Raw genomic sequence first — 18,082 nt, 5'->3', positions numbered from 1 at the left:
GAAATCCATTTTATGAATTTCATTACAATAATGTTCTTCTGCTCCACCACAATATTAAAGTTACTCAAAACCATATTTCCATGATGGGGCCTACATCTTCGCTAGGTAGTTGTTTCAGGGAAAAGATAAGGAGCAAAGATTGATTATTGGGGAATAAAAAATAGACTAAAGCCTAATATAGTTAATTTCTGAATTTACTGTTTTGCATTTTTTTTCCTACGGGTAAATGCCTTTGGGAAGACAGTTTTCTCATTTTTGTTCTTTTGCAGATAGATTTTTTGATATGCGTTTTTAAGCTTAAATTGGTTGTTTTGCTTGGTATTATTCAGTCCTTGCAATGAGTGGTTGAAGATCTTACCTCTTAGAAAGCTGTCCTTTAAACATGTACCTCATCTGAAGACAGGGTTTTAGCGTGGCTGTAGTACACCCCCTGCAGAAAGGCCACTCTGACCACATGAGCGATGCTTCATCAGCACAGCATTAATGCCCCGTTGCCTGTGAAGGACAGCATCACCCTTCGGTTCCTGGCACATTCTTCTCCCTGACAAAGGCACAGAGCAGTGAGTCAGTCCTGGTCTGCCTTTTCAAGAAGCTCTGAAACATCTTATGGTTTGGTGTGGCTTTCTGGGAGGTGAGCAGCATTTGGTTGTCTGAGGGGACTGCACAACATGGCTCATATTCCCTTTGCTTTCCACCCAGGACATAAGGGAAAGGGCAGCAGTTTGGGGAGCCATCCATGGCCCTAGGACAAATGCTGTCAGCTTGGTCCTGCCACGTGCCCAATAGCTGCCCTCAGCAGCTGCACGAGGAGCTTTTGGCACTGATGGCAACAGCTGGTGTGGGAGCTGGGAGCCTTGTGAAGCTGAGGAGTGGCTGAGGGGATTGGGGTTTAGTCTGGAGGAGGCTCAGGGAGACCTTATTGCTCTCTACACCTCCCTGAAAGGAAGCTGTCGGGAGCTGGGGGTCGGCCTCTTCTTGCAGATACCCAGTGATAGGAGTAGAGGGAATGGTCTCAAGTTGCGCCAGGGGAGGCTCAGGTTGGAAATCAGGAGACATTTCTTCTCAGAAAGAGCAGTCAGGCATTGGGACGGGTTGCCCAGGGAGGTGGTGGCGTCCCTGTCCCTGAGGGTGTTCAAGGAAAGGTTGGATGTGGTACTTAGGGACATGGTTTGGTGGGTGACATTGGTGGTAGGGGGATGTTTGGACCAGATGATCTTGGAGGTCTTTTCCAACCTTAATGATTCCGTGATCCTATGACTCATTCCAAACAACTCGGCGGCAGGGCTTTGCCCTGGGCCGCTTCAAGATGGATACAACCCATCAAGCGGGGCAGCCCGCGCTCCCGGGCGGCAGCCGAGCCTCCGGGAGGCGGCCACCGCGCTCCTCTGAGGAGACCAGAGCTCGGCAGCGCCGTCCCCCGGCCCCGGGGCGCTCCCTTCCCCTCAGCCGCCGCCGGCCGGGCCGCGAGGGACGGGGCGGGGGACGGGGAGGCGTGAGGGGGGGGGCTTCACCGCCCCGCCGCGGCCTGCATGCACGAAGCGCTAGGCCGGCTGGGCGATCCCCTCCCCGCCTGGGCCGGGCCGTACCGTGCTGTGCCGAGGCGGGCGGCGGGAGCCCCTCCCGCCTCCGCCGCCTTCGGGGGCGCCTCGTCCCGCTGGCGGCGCCTCATGGCGCGATGCAGCTACAGTGGGAGGGAGAGGAAACCCACCCCCCTCGCCCGGCGGCCGCCTTTGTAACCGCGCAGCCCGGCCCGACTCGCAGCGGCTCGGGGAGCGCCGGAGCGCGGCGGCGGTGGGAGCAGATGGAGCCGGAGGGTAAGGCTGCGACCCCGGGCCGAGCCGAGCGGAGCCGGGCCGGGCCCCCCGCGGGGGAGCTCCGTGCGGGCTCCGCTCCGCGCCCGCCCGCTGAGTCCTCGGCGGGGCTCGGGCTGCCCAGGCCGGCGGGGCGGCGTGGAACTTCTTTCTTTCCCCTTCTCCCTCTCTTTTTTTTTTTTTCCCTCCTCCTTCTCCAGCAGCACGCCTGTTCCCAGCTCAAACCCCTTCTCAGTGGGGTGAGACCCTGGCGGGAGGCCCCCAGGCTCCAGCCCGGGCCGGGAGCGCCGCCGCTGGGCTCCGTCCCCTTTTTTTGGGGTGCCCCGGGGGTGGGCGGCTGGCGGCAGGCCCCCCAGAGCCTCGTCCCTCGGCGGCTGACAATGCCCGGGGACTGCACGTTTGTGTAACTACAGTCCTGAGCTGTGCAAATATATTTTTAGGTCTTCTAAAACCACATAAAACCAGTTCTGTTAAACACTTATTTTGGTAAGGCTATTATTAACGGCACAGATCAAATTTGTTTCCTGCCAATCCATATTTAGGCACTTGTGAAATGCCAAGTTTTTTCTCCACTCTGTCCTTTTTAAATACCTTTTGGAGCTGTTAGTAGTTATAATGTAAACCACTTCTAGTTGCAAATTGGAAACCTCTGAGCCATAATGGTCTGTTGCATTTAGCTGGCTGTCTCTTGTAAGCTCTACATTCTCATGCAACAAAAAAGCCTAAAAAAACTTACGAGATTCATGTTTAGAAAATTGGCTGCATACATACATCGTAGCTGTTTTTTAAACCTCAGTACCTAAGTCACATTTTCCATTCCAAGCATTAAGAGTGGTTAAACTGTGTTAAAGGGATACATTCTACCTTGGTTCCCGTGCGAGCTTTAGGGAATTTTAGCACAAAGGAAAATGGCTCTACAATTTAACAGAATTGTAGGCTAACCGCTTCTTGCAGTGCCTGAAACGCAGCAGCACCAAGGAGTGAAAGGGACTATTGGCAATTGTTAATGGCCAGAATTGGGTTTGTTGTCCACACGGGGAAGCGTACAGAATGTAAATGGAATACATATGGTGACGAATACACTGATAAAAGTATTTTTTTATGTTCTTTAAGATGTATATTTGTACTAGTAAGCCAGCTTTCACGCCATTAGAAATTAGAATGCTTTACTTGTAGAGATGATATTCAGGCTAGCAGAACTGTGTTTATAAAGTCGAAATAAGCAAACTGGGTTTGTTCGTATGTCTCCTTAGCTTAATAAAGCTAGAGAAAAATGATAAAATAGAATTTAAATGAGCTCCTTCTTTTGAAGAAATAAATCCTTGTGTTTTAAAAATGCAGTTTCTCTTCTGCCCTACTTCTTGGGCAGGTAAAGGCTGGATCAACCCAAGAAAGATAACGGTGAGTTGCAGACCTGCTGAGATTTACCATCTGCCCTGGCTTCATAGCTATTCAGACAATCTGACTCCTGGCATCTCCTGGGCTACTCGGGTACTTCAGTACGTTAAGTTTGGAGACGGTCCTCCTGCATGGATTTGAGCCTGCAGGAGGTGACCAGGGATACCTGTGTTAGCAGCCTCTCTCCGTGAGTTACAGAAGGAGCCTAGGCTCCCAGGTTAGCCACTGGTAGGTAGGTGCTCTAAATACTCCACCGTATGCACGAATATGCAGCTTTGTTGGCTGTGGTTGTCTTCAGTGAGAGTTATTTCTGTTTGCCAAGTTACAGCACCTAGAGCGTGGTGATCTTACTCACATCTGTAGATGCTAACCTTGCTCCTGGGACTTTGATCGAATGTGTCCTGCTCACATCATTCCTGAAGGGGGCTGGAAGTGGAGTACCCTTCAGTGCAGCTCCTAGCATTTAAATGTATGTTTAGAACACTCGCTGAAAATGAATCTAGGACCCTGTTCCCAGAGGAACTCTGTCTTTTTATAGATATGTAAGATAGGAGATCCTTAAGGCATCTTCCACAGAGATGAGAAAGAAAGATAGGGAATGGTAGTAGGCTACCCTTTCCTTAAGGAAATCCAGCGTGGTCTAGCAGTGCCACAGGAACTACTGACCTGGAAAACTCTTGTGGATGCCCCCTGTACCACATCACTTGAGGCAATAATGTGCAGAGTTTGGGACTTGAAAGCTTATTAGGTCTTGAAGTGACTCAGAGATGGAGGAAAGGATGTTCATACCAGTGAAAATGATGAAATCAACAGAGAGCAATGAAAATCCTTGTGGCTTCTTGTGTGGGATGAGCTTCTGTAACATTTTCAAAAAGGAGGAAGAGTGTCTGAGGCCAGTAGCAATGGGAGCAGGTTGCTGAGACACTGGGGCTCCGGGAGAAAAGGCATGGGAAGTCAGAATCCAAGGTGATGATTTTTCCCTTGTGCATTCTTTGCATCGTGATATTTTCAAGATGGGCTCTGACTTTTTTCCCCCCTAAGCAACCCTAGATTTTCATGCTGCAAGCTCAATGATTAAGTTGTTAGGTGTTTGTTTTGGAGGAAGCCTTGCTCTCAAGCAAGCTGCATGGGATGGTGTGGTTTGGGGACTGTTGCCCTCTGAAAGCCTATCTAAAATTTGTGAGTTTTCCACTCGTTTTCAGCGACTAACGTCCTTAAGGCTGTCTTTAGGAGCAGCTTTGTCCTGCATGAACCATTGAACGGCTTTGATGGGCACTGGGTGAACGTTCTTGTTCCTGGCTGAGGTTGATCTGCTTCTACCACCCGTGTTCAATGATAATCAATGTACTGCTTTCAAATTGTTTGTACCTACTTTTGTTTTAGGTGTCTGGTTAAGTTTATCGGACTCCAGTCACACTGATGCAAGTGGTCCTCCTTTGGTTAGTGTGCCCGAGTAGTCCGTGTGAGATCTGAGAGGACAGCGAGTGTTGATGTAACCATGATGTGATTAATACTTTGTTTCCTCTCTGACTGTAAACTGGTTCCTACTAAAGCAGCTGTAAACTTTTAAAATGCGTTTGAATAAGATTCGTTTGCTTCTCCAAGCTGTTTGGTAAACAATTTCAATATTTTTCTTTTATTAAATACTGAAAACTCGATTTAAAACTATTTAAAAGAGGTGGCGGGTAAAAAATAAGTAACAAATACTTCCAGTTCCCGGGGCTGAATACAGATATTGTATTGGGGCTTTGAGCTGTTGGCTATGTGAACTTGTTGGAGTGGAATAAATAGTGTTGCAGATTAAAAGTAATAATAACTACTGCGGTATTTGTTTTTGTTGGCATTATCAAATTTTAATGTGAAAATGAATGTTTCACTTGAGAGACTCTGGTTTACAATCATCGCATCATGATGAATATTGATACTATTCACAAATATCTTTCCTCTTCCAAATCCTCCGAACTAGCTGAAAGCTCCCTTGAAGTAAAAAATCAACGTCATGTATTTTTCAGATGTGGGAACAAAGGTAGAGAATTTGAGATAGTTCGCTTGATCTCAGGCTAAGGAACAAGTGAGGGAGGAGGGAGGCTGCGAGGGAGGTGTTTGAGCTCCTCAGCTGGTTCCTTCTGCGGGGGGCAGCCGTCGAGCCACGCTGCCTGCTCACCACTAGCTCTCAGAAGAAAACTCAGATTTTCGTGCCCCCCTGCCCGTCCCGGCGGTAAGCACTGTGTCTGGTTGCCCCCAGCCTCCAGGCACAGCACCTCGGACCCCCACCGTGAAAATCCACCATGAAATTGGGGATGGATGTCTGCAGATCGGCGTTGCGTTCTCTGGAGCGTACAGTAATGGGCAGGCAGTCACGGCAAGAAACTCCGGCTGGTTTGGAGGTTATGAGTAGTGAAATTTGAGAAGGCCTTTGTTGGTGTAACAATCGTGGAGGTACACGGGGAAGTGCTTGCAGGGGAACTTTTTCCCCCTCCCTCCTGTTCCCCCTCCTGTTCCCCAGCCATCTCCTAAAAGAGAGGTTTAGTATCACCATATTTGCATTTTGCTTGCTGCAGTGTCTTAAAACTTTACGAGTCTTTGCGTTTTCTTTCTCAGTAAGTGGTTCTGCACTTTATCTGTACTTGGTATCATTAGGAGTTTCTGGTACTGAGGTTCTGCGTGTTTGCTGTATCGCAATGCCGGGGACGCTGTACCAGCCAGCACGGAGGAGAAATGGTAATGAATGTCCTCCCCTGCAGCACTAGATGGAGAGACAGGCTGATGCTCATCTCCATTCCTGCACTGACACGGGCGTTGCTTTTTCTGGCAACAGTCACTGTGCGCTTCTATGAGAAATACCCGGGGTGTGCTGCTGTGACCCGGCTTCTCAGTAATGGCATTATTTACAGCACGTTGCCTCTGTGGTCCCTGACCACTACCTCTCCAAGCACTTTTCTTCCTGCTTTTTCTTCTCGTGTCACTGACTTCTGTTGCTATTTTGGTCTTTGTGCAAAATGTAAGAGTTTATTGGTGTTACCAACTTCCTTGTTCTCGGGGCTGCGCTTAGTTATTTCGCCGGTCTGAAGACCTTGGTATGGGACAGCGAGCTGGTGATGGAGCGAGTGGGCTGGGACAACTGGGCAGGAAGGCTGGGAGAGGAGGAGTTTTATAAAGGATAACCTCAGTCGTTTTGTCCAGGATTCCCTTTGTGGCCCTTGGGGTGCTCCCAGAGGTGGTTTCGTGAACTCAGCACCTCCAGAAGCTCCATTAACAGAGCCCAGGTACCTGCCTTGGGGCCAGACTGCCTGCATACCCCTTCAGGGTCTCTTTCACGAGTATCTCTCTGTATGTTCAGATTGCTTTTCCCTCATGTTTTGCTTGCCATGACACGGGCTGGGAAGTCGCAGTTTGTTGTCACATGGCATCCCTGGGAGGCTGGTCAGCCCTTCCTGGGTCCCACCCCGCAGTTGTGCTGGGCAGTAATAGCCTAGGGAAGGAGCTTTTTTTGCTTTGAAGAAATCTGTCAAGCACTGAGACAGCTTTTGTGTCTTTTAAAGATGCTGGTGACTTTCTTGAGTGCTCAGAGTTGTTAAAAGCAAGAATAGCCATTTCTAAGTTTTCAAATTGCACAGGCTCACACAGTACACTTAAATGCCAGAAGTATTGATTGCTGCTCTGAAATGAGCTCTTGACGTTGAGTAAGAAGCTGTCATCGGGCAGTGAATGAAATAATGTACGATTCATGGTCTTCAAATCTGTTATTAGTAGTAGGAAAAGGCATTTCCTTGTATGACAGAATCCCGAAGGCGTTAACAGAGAGGGATGGAGCAGACCACAGGAAACGGCTGCTAGAGGCAAGGAACTGTTAAAACATTTCAGGCCCTTGTGGATTTCAGTGTGGACAAAAATAGTTATATGATTGAAATTATATGTTAAAGTGCTGCAGCTTTGCTTTTTGAAATATAATTCTCCAGTTCTTGAATTTCTTTGGAGATTGATTTAATCCATTTTAGAAAGTCTTTGGCTTAATGAAGATTCAGGTAGAGAATATTTTTATGCTAGGCTGAATGCATGAATCTTACGTTATATTTGCTGGTTTTCTCTCTTGAAGCACTTTGAGTATTCTGTGGCTGAAATACACAGAGCCACAGCTTTCAGTGTAGCTGCCTCCGCTGCTACTTTATGGTACTTATTGATCTGGTTAATTAATGTGTAAGGCTAAAACCTGGGGACTTTGGACTCTGGTTAGACGTCAGCCTATTACTGGAAACCCAACCTACATCCTTCGGACGGAGCGTTTGGGTTCAGTTTGTACATGTAGCGTGCACATCTTTACACATCGCACTGGCAATCTATACGGGGAGTTTTGGAGGCTACCAGCATTCATATTAAAAAATCTGATTTCCAAAAGTCCAAAGAGCCTGGTAGTCCCAGTATTTTTTTGGAAGGCGGGGAAACATCTAAATATCCCTTGGATGTCAGAGGTTTCTCCTGTTTATTTTAGACTTCTGAAAAGCAGGCAGGTGTCTAACTATAATGAAGGAATTTAACACTGGGCCCTAGTTTTTCTAAACTCTTGGCCCCTCCTTATTCTTTCTTTTTGAGCTTGCAGGCTCTGAGCAGAAATTCTCTCTTGGTAACGTAACCCTAAGCAAATATTTACATTCATGAGATTCTTGCTACTTCAGCAATCGTTTTGGACCTTGAGGTTGGAACAGGGTGAAAGTTACTGTACCAAACACCAGGGCTGGGAAAGGCGAGGGGAAGGGAGGCCTGGAGGGGCTGCCAGATGTGGATTTACCATGTTTGGGAAGAATCACCTGTGCAATGTGCTTCAGTTGTCGCTCCACAAACACTGCTGTGCTCCCAGATAAGTTCTGCAGAGATACGATGTTACCTGCCACTCTCCCCGTGCGTATCTGAAGGGTGCTCACGATGTGAATTTCACCCACATCTTCACAATGATGAAGAAAAACGTTTGTGTTAAACTGAAGTGAACGGAGGGGAAGGGAAGTCTGAAGTGGAAAGGAAGGAAAAGGTGGTAAGTAAAATGCAAAAAACATGGAAAGACGCTGAAATTTTGAAGAAAGTGTGTTTGAAATTAACCTATGGATTCATAGGTATCATACCTTCAGAGGTAAAAGAAAGATGGTCCAGGGAACAGAACAATAAGAACTGGATGAATAAGCGAAATGAGGAATTATTTATGGTTTTTGTCCATTGTTACATCCTCCTAAAACAATGATGGAAGTGCCGCCAGACCTCTGCCTCCCATGTTTTTGTTTTCTGGCTGCTGTTGGTGTCCCGCAGTGCACCCTGTGCCGAGGAGCACGGGGATGATGCTTCTTGGACAGTGAGATAGTGGCTGGGCAGGACCCGTGCAGCCAGCTCACCAAGTCCAGCTCTTTCAGGTTTTAGGCACGGGTGCTGAGTGCTGATTTGCTACAGACTTACTCAGAGTATAAATTCCTTCAAAACTTTTCGACCTCGCTTGGCGCTGGCCAGCTCTTACCTGTCGTCCTCCACCGGGCGTGAAAGCACGAAGGCAGCACAAACCACGCATTGTGTTCCCTGGTGAATTTGACAGAAGTGGGATTGTGCCCCTGCAGTCAGGTTTTTGCTGGTGGTTGACATGGCTCTGCCCAGATCTCCCGGAGCCATGGCTGAATCCACAATAACTCGTAGTGATTAAAGGTCTAGCCCCCAGGCTGCAGCAGCATATAGCTACATGTTGGAACGGTTATTCTTTGCATTGAAGTAGCATATATGGTTTTGCTATTTAAATTTTTCCCCTTTTTTCCTGTTTGTTGAATATCTGCAAAGCCCTGGGTTGGGGGTGGATGAATTTGCCCAGAGGAAAATCTCAGCTTTCCAATTTCCTGTTGGAGCCAGGTGTGCCACCTCCGTGCACCGCTCGCACTGGCTGCGGGAGTTGTTCGCTTGGGCTGAGGTTTCCCATGGAGAAACAAACAGTGCTGCCTGCTGAGCCCTTCTGTATCTGTTTTACTAATCGCTATTGAAATTCTTACAGCCAGCTTCTGACTTGTAAAAATACAGAGTCAAATACGGAAGGTGGGGGGGGACAACAGCTCCCCATTATTAGGCAGGGCAGAAATTAATTTCTTAAATGTATTTTCAGCTTGGCCAAATATGTGTCTTGCCTTGCCATTCCTAGTGTATTAATGAAGCTGCAAGTGTACACAGGTGACCAGCCAGGGGAGAGTAAGGTTTCCTCAGAATAAAAAAGTAAAAAATAAAGCCTGCCTCATCCATACTTTCTGGAATTGCTGGAATTGGGTAGTTGGTCTTAGTTAGGCTGCTTGATTTTGATGGTTGTGCAGTCAGAAAAGTTCCTTCACTTAGGATGTGGAACAGATGCTATTCCTATTCACTTGAAAGACAAGACACCAAGACACTTTTTTTTGCATTTGTTTCTCAGACCATGCAAATCCAATAAACGAACTGATGTGTTGCTGGTTGTTGGTTTAGTCTGGGGTTTGAGCTCTGCCAGTGGCCACAGCCACTGTATTGGACACAAGAAAACCTGTAGCTAGCAGCTGGGGCTATAGCAGGCACCAAGAGATGGTTTTGTTTTTTTCTTTCTCCGTCTAGTCCGCACTCCTAATTATTTAAAGATTGAACTGTGTCTTAAAGCAGGAGGGTTCATCAACTCCCCAAACTCTTGGCCTCCACTGAAATAGGAAACCTTTTATAGTTGCTAACAGATTTAGGATTGCTAGTATGTATTTAATAAACAAATAAACGAACAACAACAAAAAGAGGAAAAAAAAGTACCTCTGGTAATACCAATGGAAATGCATTTCTAGCTGTTGAGTACTGCTGCCTGACTCCTCCACCCGTGGGGAATGGGTTCCACTGTTGGTGTTTTCAGGACATAGAAACAGAAAAACAACTTGCTGCTTCAGTTTCTGGTTTAGCTCTGATTTGTTAGTTATTCTGATTCTACTTGCAAAGCAAACATAGACAGAGTGGTGCAGGCATTGTATTCTGACGGTAAATGCAAGGAGGTGGGGAGTGTGCAGCCGTGCTGGTGTGTGCCCAGGCAAATTCTTGCCTTTTGAATCCAAACTGACTCTCCCAGTGCAGTAAGAAATGTGTAGGTAAGTCACCTCCTTCCCTGGATGAAACTCAAACCCCATTGTTTTTCTCTGAGCTTTCCCGGTTGCCTCTTTGTCCCGCTCCAGGACAACCAAGGAACCCCAGTATGCCACTGCGGAGCAATGTCAGCCTCCCACTTGCTTTTTCCATTTCCCGCTGTTGTTGCTCTCTCACCTTTCCTGTCATCTCATGCTCCTGTGATGCCTTAGGCCTTCAGGATATTCCTCCTGAAATCTCTTTCCAAGATGTATTTATGTCACAACATCTTCTAGGCTGACAGTATGTGTTAAAAATTAATCAAAACCGAGCTGTTACAGCTATGGGCTAACCTAGCATTGAGCTTCAGAGCCTTCTGGCAGCCAGATAGCACATGTGCACATCTGTGCTTGCAGCCTTCGGAGACTTTGGGCTTAGATCCAACTAAGGTGGATCATGTGCATGCAGTCTTGTTAGCTGCTTAATCGTGCTGCTGTTTCCCGTTTTTGTTTTTTTTTTTTTTCTTCCCAGAATTTAAGCTCCTCTGTCTTGCAATGGAAAAAAACAACCTTATATATTAAATCAGACTTGTGAGCGTGTAGGCTCTGGGTGTAGCATGCAGAGTTCTGGGTGTGGTGATACGATAAGCAACAAAGCCCGATCATCCTTGTCATTCCATAGAACTGCACATCATATGTGGGGTCCCTCGGGGCCTTGCTGAGGAAGCGCTCACATTGAAAACTGATTTTGACTTCAAGTAGTGGGGGAAAAACGATGAAGCCTCATCTAATACGCATATAATTAGTAAACAGATGTTTCATATTGATCTAACTTTTGAAATGCATTAAAGATTTCTAAACATCATGTGTCTTACTTTTAAAAGTACTGCATAGTCGTCATTTGTACTGAAAGCCTTAAAATACTGTTTGTGGAATATAATTAAAGTTGTTTTTTAATGATGATTAGGATTTTCAGAAACAGCACAATTATACAAGGGTAGCAGTTCAAATATAACTCGATTCTGTAACTTCCATTTTGGTTTAAGACTTGAAAATCTAATGGTGGGAAAAGTTGTTTTTTTTTTTTTTTCTTTTTATCTTTTTATTTTAAAGCTGGTGATCCTGACTGCAGTGGTGTCCCCTTTCTGAAAAGGTATATGGCAGACCTTAAAATCAAAATCATTTTTCAGTCTGGCATAATAATATGAAAGATTGTCATTTACTTCGTTTGGAAGTGCGGTATGCCGAGTGCTCTATTTCTCTGTTTTTCAGCAACTTTGGTGTTAAAAGACTGTGCCTGAAGGAATTTTACATTTTTGCCCTTGATGCTTTGCTGCCAGATATTGAGGGGAGGTCACATGTGAAGGGATTAACAGAGGACGGAGCAAGATAAAGCCTTGTCTGAGCAGGCAGTACTTTTCATGGGTATTGATTCTTCTGGGATGTCTTTTAATGGCAGTGGATAAGTAGTACAGGTCTAGAGTTGATCAGACGTATTGCATGCCTTTAAAGAAAGAGAATGTCTGACAGACACTTACAGGAAAGGGAACCTTGACTGGAAATATTGGTGGTGCTGTTCAATGTACTGTTAGGTTTATATGCAGAGTTGTGCTTAAGATGCTGCTGCTTTGTATGTTTTTGGCTTGTGCTACGGTTGGGTAATAGACTCACGGAAATGTGGATAGCGAGTGAACGTAATTTCTGCTGCTTATTATGTCTGGAATAAAAAATGTAATAAGATTTTTCTTCATTAAGATTGTATGTAGCAAGTAGGTTTGGTTTTCTGTGTTAAGAATGTGCAGAAACTGGGTGTAGGTTGTAACGTTAGATTATGTTTTCTTGTTTTGGCTCTGTTTTTTTTTTAGTTGGAGTTTTCAGTGATGAAGAAGTGCTGCCATGTCTTTAGCCAACACTTAAATTGACTCTGAATTTGTCCCCATCCCCTGCACCCATCTGGGCTCTTCAAAATGGTACACAGGTCTTGATTCTTCATTTGAACTTGCTGGTGTTGATGCTGGGATTAAACTGCAGCATCTGATTTTTTTTTTCTCCTTTTAAAACCTGGTAAATGTAGTTTTAAGAGCTCCATGCTGGATCTCACAATAGCAGGATTTGAGCTAGATTGTTTAAACAAAAAAAAAACAACAAAAACTGGAAGTCTGCAATTTTTCTGTGTTGTTGTTTTTACAATTATTTAACGGCAGTCATGATAAAGTTTGATTTATGTAGGGTTTGTAGCATAGACTTTGCTGTGGATTTCTACAAGCAGAATTTTAGAGGGCTTAGAAGTGTTTGTAGGAGTTAGATAATGGTGGTATTTGATGCTGTGCCCTGGCTGAAATATGCAGCGTGTGAAGTAAAGATACTGAGATATCTGGTCTCCTACTTGGGGCTGGACTGAATGGGACAGCAGTGCTGCTCGCCTTTCAGGTGCACCCATTAAATCTGTTCTCCGTGTAGCCCAAATGTAAGGGCTAAAATCAAGGTAAATACTTTTTCAGGTTTTGTTGACTATTGAAATAAATCTCATGTATTTCTATGAATGTACTTACTTGCAGCGCGATCCCTTCTTGAGAACCATCGTGAGTATGATTTCCTTCCCACTGAGGATGTTTCTGTCAGTACTGACAACTGTGCTCTAAATATTTGGTGAAACCCAGCAGATTCATGCTCCATCAGGCAAACCCGTTTCCAAATCCATTCGAGGCATGGTAACTTGTACAGAATGTTAATGCAAACACTTTTAGTTTCTTCCTTCCTTCAACTTCTGTCAAGCTGCTGATGTAAAAATAACTATTTCTGTTTAAATTTGAACGTTTTGTTTTGCTCGTCTCCAGATTTAGGAGCTCCTCCTAAAGCTCTCTTCTGCAAAGTGAGCTTGTAGGTGGTCAGGACCTGGCTGTTCGGGGCTGCATGTGCGGATTCAGCTGACGTATGGCCAGGGTAGCTGAGGGTCTGCTGCCTGTGAAGGCAGCAGTGTCTTTGTTATGAGTACTGGCTTTGGGGGTATATTAACTTTGTTATGAGTACTGGGTTTGGAGGGTTGTTTATCAGTGTCTTGTCAGGAAAAAAAGATTCTTCAGAGTTCGTGGGGATTCAGTATATTCCCTTGTGATTACGTCCAGTTTTGCAAGAATATTGGTATTTATGTTGCTGAAGTCTGGGTCGTAAGTGTGCACAGAGATCTGTAACAGCTGCGTAAAGAACCAAGCTCAGAGATCCTTGCAAGTCATGTCACAAGTTTTCTCTCTGTGTCCAGATGTTGCTTAATCGTTAAATTATTTTAAAATTGTTTGAGGATATAGATAGTAAACTAATGTCATATTTAACATCTAGGGTGCCCAACAGTTAATTACTTTCTTTAACATATCAATATTATTAGATAAAAGCCGTGCTATTCTAAGCTGTTTTTCTGCTATCTTTTCCACTCTCTAATTACAAGCTTGATATGGATTTTATCATCTAGGTGGCATGATAGACTTTGGTCAATAACAGCAGGAAATGACAGGGACAAGCTCTCACTCTGTGCTACACCCTCTGTTCCACTGTGAAAATAAATGTAGGAACAAACCCTTTTCTCTTTCAGTTTTTTTTTTTCCCTCCCCCTCTTTGTCAGATGGGTGAGAGTTCATTGCAATGGAAATCAGTTCAAGAGGCTCCACTTAGAGGTCTCCCTGTGAAGGACATAATAGATCTAGGAAAAACTAGATTTCTTTGAACTTGGGAGATTTTGTTTTATATGAAACTGTAGGAGATGGGGAAAACCGCAGCAGTCAAAGGTATCTGTCATTCTGGTGAATGTACAATGGTATATAATCAGTGGCTTAGGGGGATATATATATATGCTTTAAGGGTAGTGGGAAAAGTAACTTGCTGGATCCTGAAGAATAGGAAGATTTGGGTTCTGTAAAGTAGAGGAGCTTTACAATGACTGTATTAAATGGGAAACACTCCCAAGCGCTGGCTCCCTGCACCAGTTCTCGGGGTCTCGCTGGGAGTCCAAGTGGTAGCAGAGGTTGTCTTCACATCATGTGACTGCTCATCAGTGCTAGCAGAAGAAAAGCATTTTCTGCTGCATTTCTGCTGCAGATCACCAGTGCTTCACTGGTGTTGCAGGAAGCTCCTAATTGTTAATGTTGTTAGGAATGCTTTTTTTCTTCTTCCCTCCCTTCCCTCTTACATTGCGAGCCTGAGTTACTACTGTGCTGGCAGATAGCGTACTTGGCACCGACAGTAAAGGCAACACTAGAAAGATTTGTATTTAAGGAATCTGTAAGATGTATGTCAGAAGGTTTCTTTAGCTGGGAGCTGGTGCTTGGTGGAGTTTCGTCTGTTTGTACTGAATAAACTGGCGTTTGAGTCCTCAGAAGACCACAGATCTCTTCTGCTGGAAAAAGTGGGTGTTGTAGGAAACTCTAGATATAGCCATGCTAATTCTCGTAAATCTCTCAGCTTCTTTCCATGCCCCTAAACATAGGGTTTGCAATCCCTAATGGGGTATGAAGACACCGCATTGAAGTGGCTTTACTTGGCAGTGGATTAAGACATTCTGGGGCCTTGAGCCGTAACACAACTTGGTTCTGGCACCGTCACTGCACTGCAGTTCTTGGCAGAGGGCTCCTCTTATCATATAAGTGGAGTTAGGAGCTTTTTATCCTGCTAGGACTAATAGCAACACCATATCTTCACCTCAGAGCAGCAGGGGCACATATGCATGGGACAGCACACTAAGTATTACCTGTCCCCCCCCCTTTTTTTTTTTTTGAAAAGAACTGTTTTATCCTTTGTAGTTACCTAAGTATTTATGGGTTCCACCCAAAACAGTTGGGTTTGGGTTGATGAGGTTACTGAGGGGTAAGATGCTGCTCATGTGACTATTGTTTCAGCTTTTTCTGCCGTTAGGCAACCTACATTTTGCATTTAATCACTTTACAGTTTTTGATCAGGAGAGCTAGAAGCTTGCCCTGTCTTAAGTACTGACTTACACTGTATAATTTAAACAAGTGAAGCTTTAGATGTTAGTATACAGGACTTGCACTTTAATCTGACTGTGGATCAGCCACCTTTGAATTGAGCCTTGAGGTAATGCTTTTTGGTCTTTGTCAGCTCAGTTGGACTTCTGACAGCTATTGAGAAAGCTGGAGAAGAGGATTGGCTTTGTTTCCTTTGATCTGTTGAAGCTTTTTGTCTCTTACCTCATCTGGGGCAGTTGAGGACTTTATTTGGAGTCAGGCGGGGGAAAGGATTTGAACTGACTGGAAAACACTGCTGGACTTGGGGGGCTCCCTTTTAAGGCTGCCCAGCAGCTGAGGTTGGATCTAGGTCAGCTTGTTACAGGTAAGACAGCTCTTTGCCTGAAGAACAGGGTCTGTTAATGTTCTGGATAACCTCTAAGGTTTTAACTTGATGTAGAAGTTTGCTTTCCTTCCCGTAGCCTGGGTCATGTTCATAAACGTTGTTGTGGTTGGGTTCCCTGTGTGGCCGTGCTGGGGGAAGACTGGGGGAGGCACTGAGTTTAAATCAGACAAAGAGTCTGTGGGGTATTTTTGTTCCAGGTGTTAGGAGCGGGGAGCAGTTCCAGCTGGTCATGTCCTTGTCATCATTGTCACTATATGTATGCATTCTTAGTTTTGAATGTTTTTAATGTAATGCAGCCTGACAGAGGTGGGTCTGTGGAACGACACAGGTGCTGAGGACACTGCACCTGCCCTGTGAGTGTCTGAAGGGCTTTCACATTCGGTCAGCATGAGGTGGGCCTGGTGGACCCAGTGCCTGTCAGCTGCTGTTGTATCCTTGGAGCTCTCCTCAAACACCTCTTCAGGTTTCATCTCCTCAGGAGGAGCTCAGCTTGCATGCCCCGAGCCTGACGGAGCCACAAACCAAGTTGCATAGGGTGAGCCCATCTGGGAGACGCCTCGCAGGAGCTCTGGGCCAGGGCCGCGGCATGGATGGCGGCACCTCACTGTCAGCCCTCTGTGGCAGGGTGAGGTGGTTGGGCCAAGTGACGAGGCTCAAACTGAGTCTTAGCTGGGGTTCTCTGCCCAGGTCTGTGAAAAGAGTGGCAGAGGGTGGGTAGATTCTGTATCCAAAATATATGTACCTGTGGGGACAAAATGAAGTAGTGGGGACAAAATGAAGTAGTGGGCCTTCTGCGCTGCTGAAGGCATAGGGGTGTGAGGTGGACTGCAGTCAGCAGAGTGGTGTGGGCTGGCTTTAGTCTCTCGTGCAAGATGCTCTTGTCAGTGCTCATCACACTGACCTCTTGTTGATATGTGAACTTGACTGAGTCGAGCTCCGGCAGCCCTTGACAAGCGAGCCCCTGTTGAGGAGGCTGTTTGGCCGGCCCCGATAGCACAGTGGTCTCTAACAGCTCACAGCAGCTTTAGTGCCTTCAGTAGCCCCAGGAGCTCCCATATCAAATAATGTTGTTTGAAAGGCCCCGTGAAAATGCTGCTGATTTTTTTACTTTGTGACTTGATTAACACTTTTCCTAAAAACTGGAATGTTTCATAAAGGTGTCTGCCCAGGGTTTGCTTATCAAGTTTGCGGCTTATACAACGATAATGTTTTCAAAATCCAAGTCTTTATTGCATTCGTATTGGGGCAGGAGGGAAGAAGTTGCTGTTAGAGTTGAAGTGTTAACTGTGTGACCGAAGTTAATCTTTTGGTGGTGATCCTGGCAAAGGCTATTGTGTTTTGTTTGTTTGTTTTCCCTTTAGCTTCATTAGCAGTTTGTTGTAGTCTCTCTTCTCTTTTTCACTCTCTTACCCATACTTCCCTTTGCTGCTGAGAAAGGAGATGTGTATATGTATATTTTAATCCTGATGTCAAAGGGAGTTAACTCTGGTTTAGATAGAAGATACCAAAATGTGTTGAAAAGCCACAAAAAGAAATAGGAAGTTTTGCTTCGAGTTAAGTATTTGCTCTTTTATTAGAGCATTGCAGCCCGCTTGTTGGTCTTGATTACGGCATCTGAATTCTTTACCCCCTCCCCCATGAGGGGAAACAGTTTTGGGATATCACTGATGGCCACTTCACCTTTAAAGCTCCAGCCTCACATACTTACTTACACATCTCAGATTACATTAAAAAAAAAAAAAGGAAATGTAATTCGACTAATTTTTTTCCTCTCTTTGCTAGAGACAGCCAGCACCTTACAGGCTCAGGAAAAAGAACACTTCCACATTTATTTATACATCTGATGTTTTTGTTTTAAATAGTGTGCAAGGTTACTTTAACCTTATTCATGATGGGTGAATGCTTTTTAGTAGGTTTCTAGGTTGTAGGTAACTGAAGTTTCCTGAATTTCATCCAGGTAAGTCAGTGAAGTACCTAGACATGTTGTGAGAGTCTTACGGCTGTTCTGGTTGTAAACACCTGCACATGGTAGAGGTTTGTACTTCTATTATTTGCATCCCTGAGGTTGTAGGTAAATGTTATCTCCTCTTCATTAGTTTATATTTAATCCCTCTAAAATATGCTCTAAATTAAGGTTACTTTTAGTGCAGTTCTGTGTCAATCCACCAGATGACACTTGGTGCTTAAAGATGAAAAGAAGATGGATGGTCTTGTATTAAGAATGCTCTAGTCCTTAATTGATTTAAGAAAAAGAATCAGGACATTTTATTTCCAGAATATTTTCTTGGAACTTGTAAAATCTTCAGTGTGAGTATCAAAAATGCTTATATGCTATAGTTGTGCTTTTCCTGGTGGATGTAAGAAAAGGAGATTGAGGGGAGATTTTTTTTTTTTAATGAAGGCTTTGAATAAAATTAAGTGCAGAAGATAAAAAAT

General features: G+C 45.1%; 1 protein-coding gene across 2 annotated transcripts in view; it reads left to right on the top strand.

Annotated features, from left to right (window-relative positions):
- The first annotated feature begins 591 nt into the window (after positions 1-591).
- Positions 592-18,082, top strand: part of FGD3 (FYVE, RhoGEF and PH domain containing 3) — a 115,034-nt gene continuing 97,543 nt past the window's right edge. Inside the window, exon 1 of one of the 2 annotated variants that reach the window (XM_080606506.1) lies at positions 592-631. In XM_080606506.1, coding sequence (XP_080462632.1) covers positions 607-631 — 25 coding nt within the window. In that variant the 5' untranslated portion in view covers positions 592-606. Of the gene's footprint in view, positions 632-1,291; positions 1,815-18,082 lie in introns of those variants that run through there. The other variant, XM_080606505.1, reaches the window with a different exon arrangement.

Source organism: Anser brachyrhynchus (assembly GCF_964034855.1).
Source record: "Anser brachyrhynchus genome assembly, chromosome: 10".
Taxonomy (NCBI): Eukaryota; Metazoa; Chordata; class Aves; order Anseriformes; family Anatidae; genus Anser; species Anser brachyrhynchus.
The sequence above is the reverse complement of the archived record's forward strand: the minus strand, read 5'-3'. Positions and strand labels throughout refer to the sequence as shown.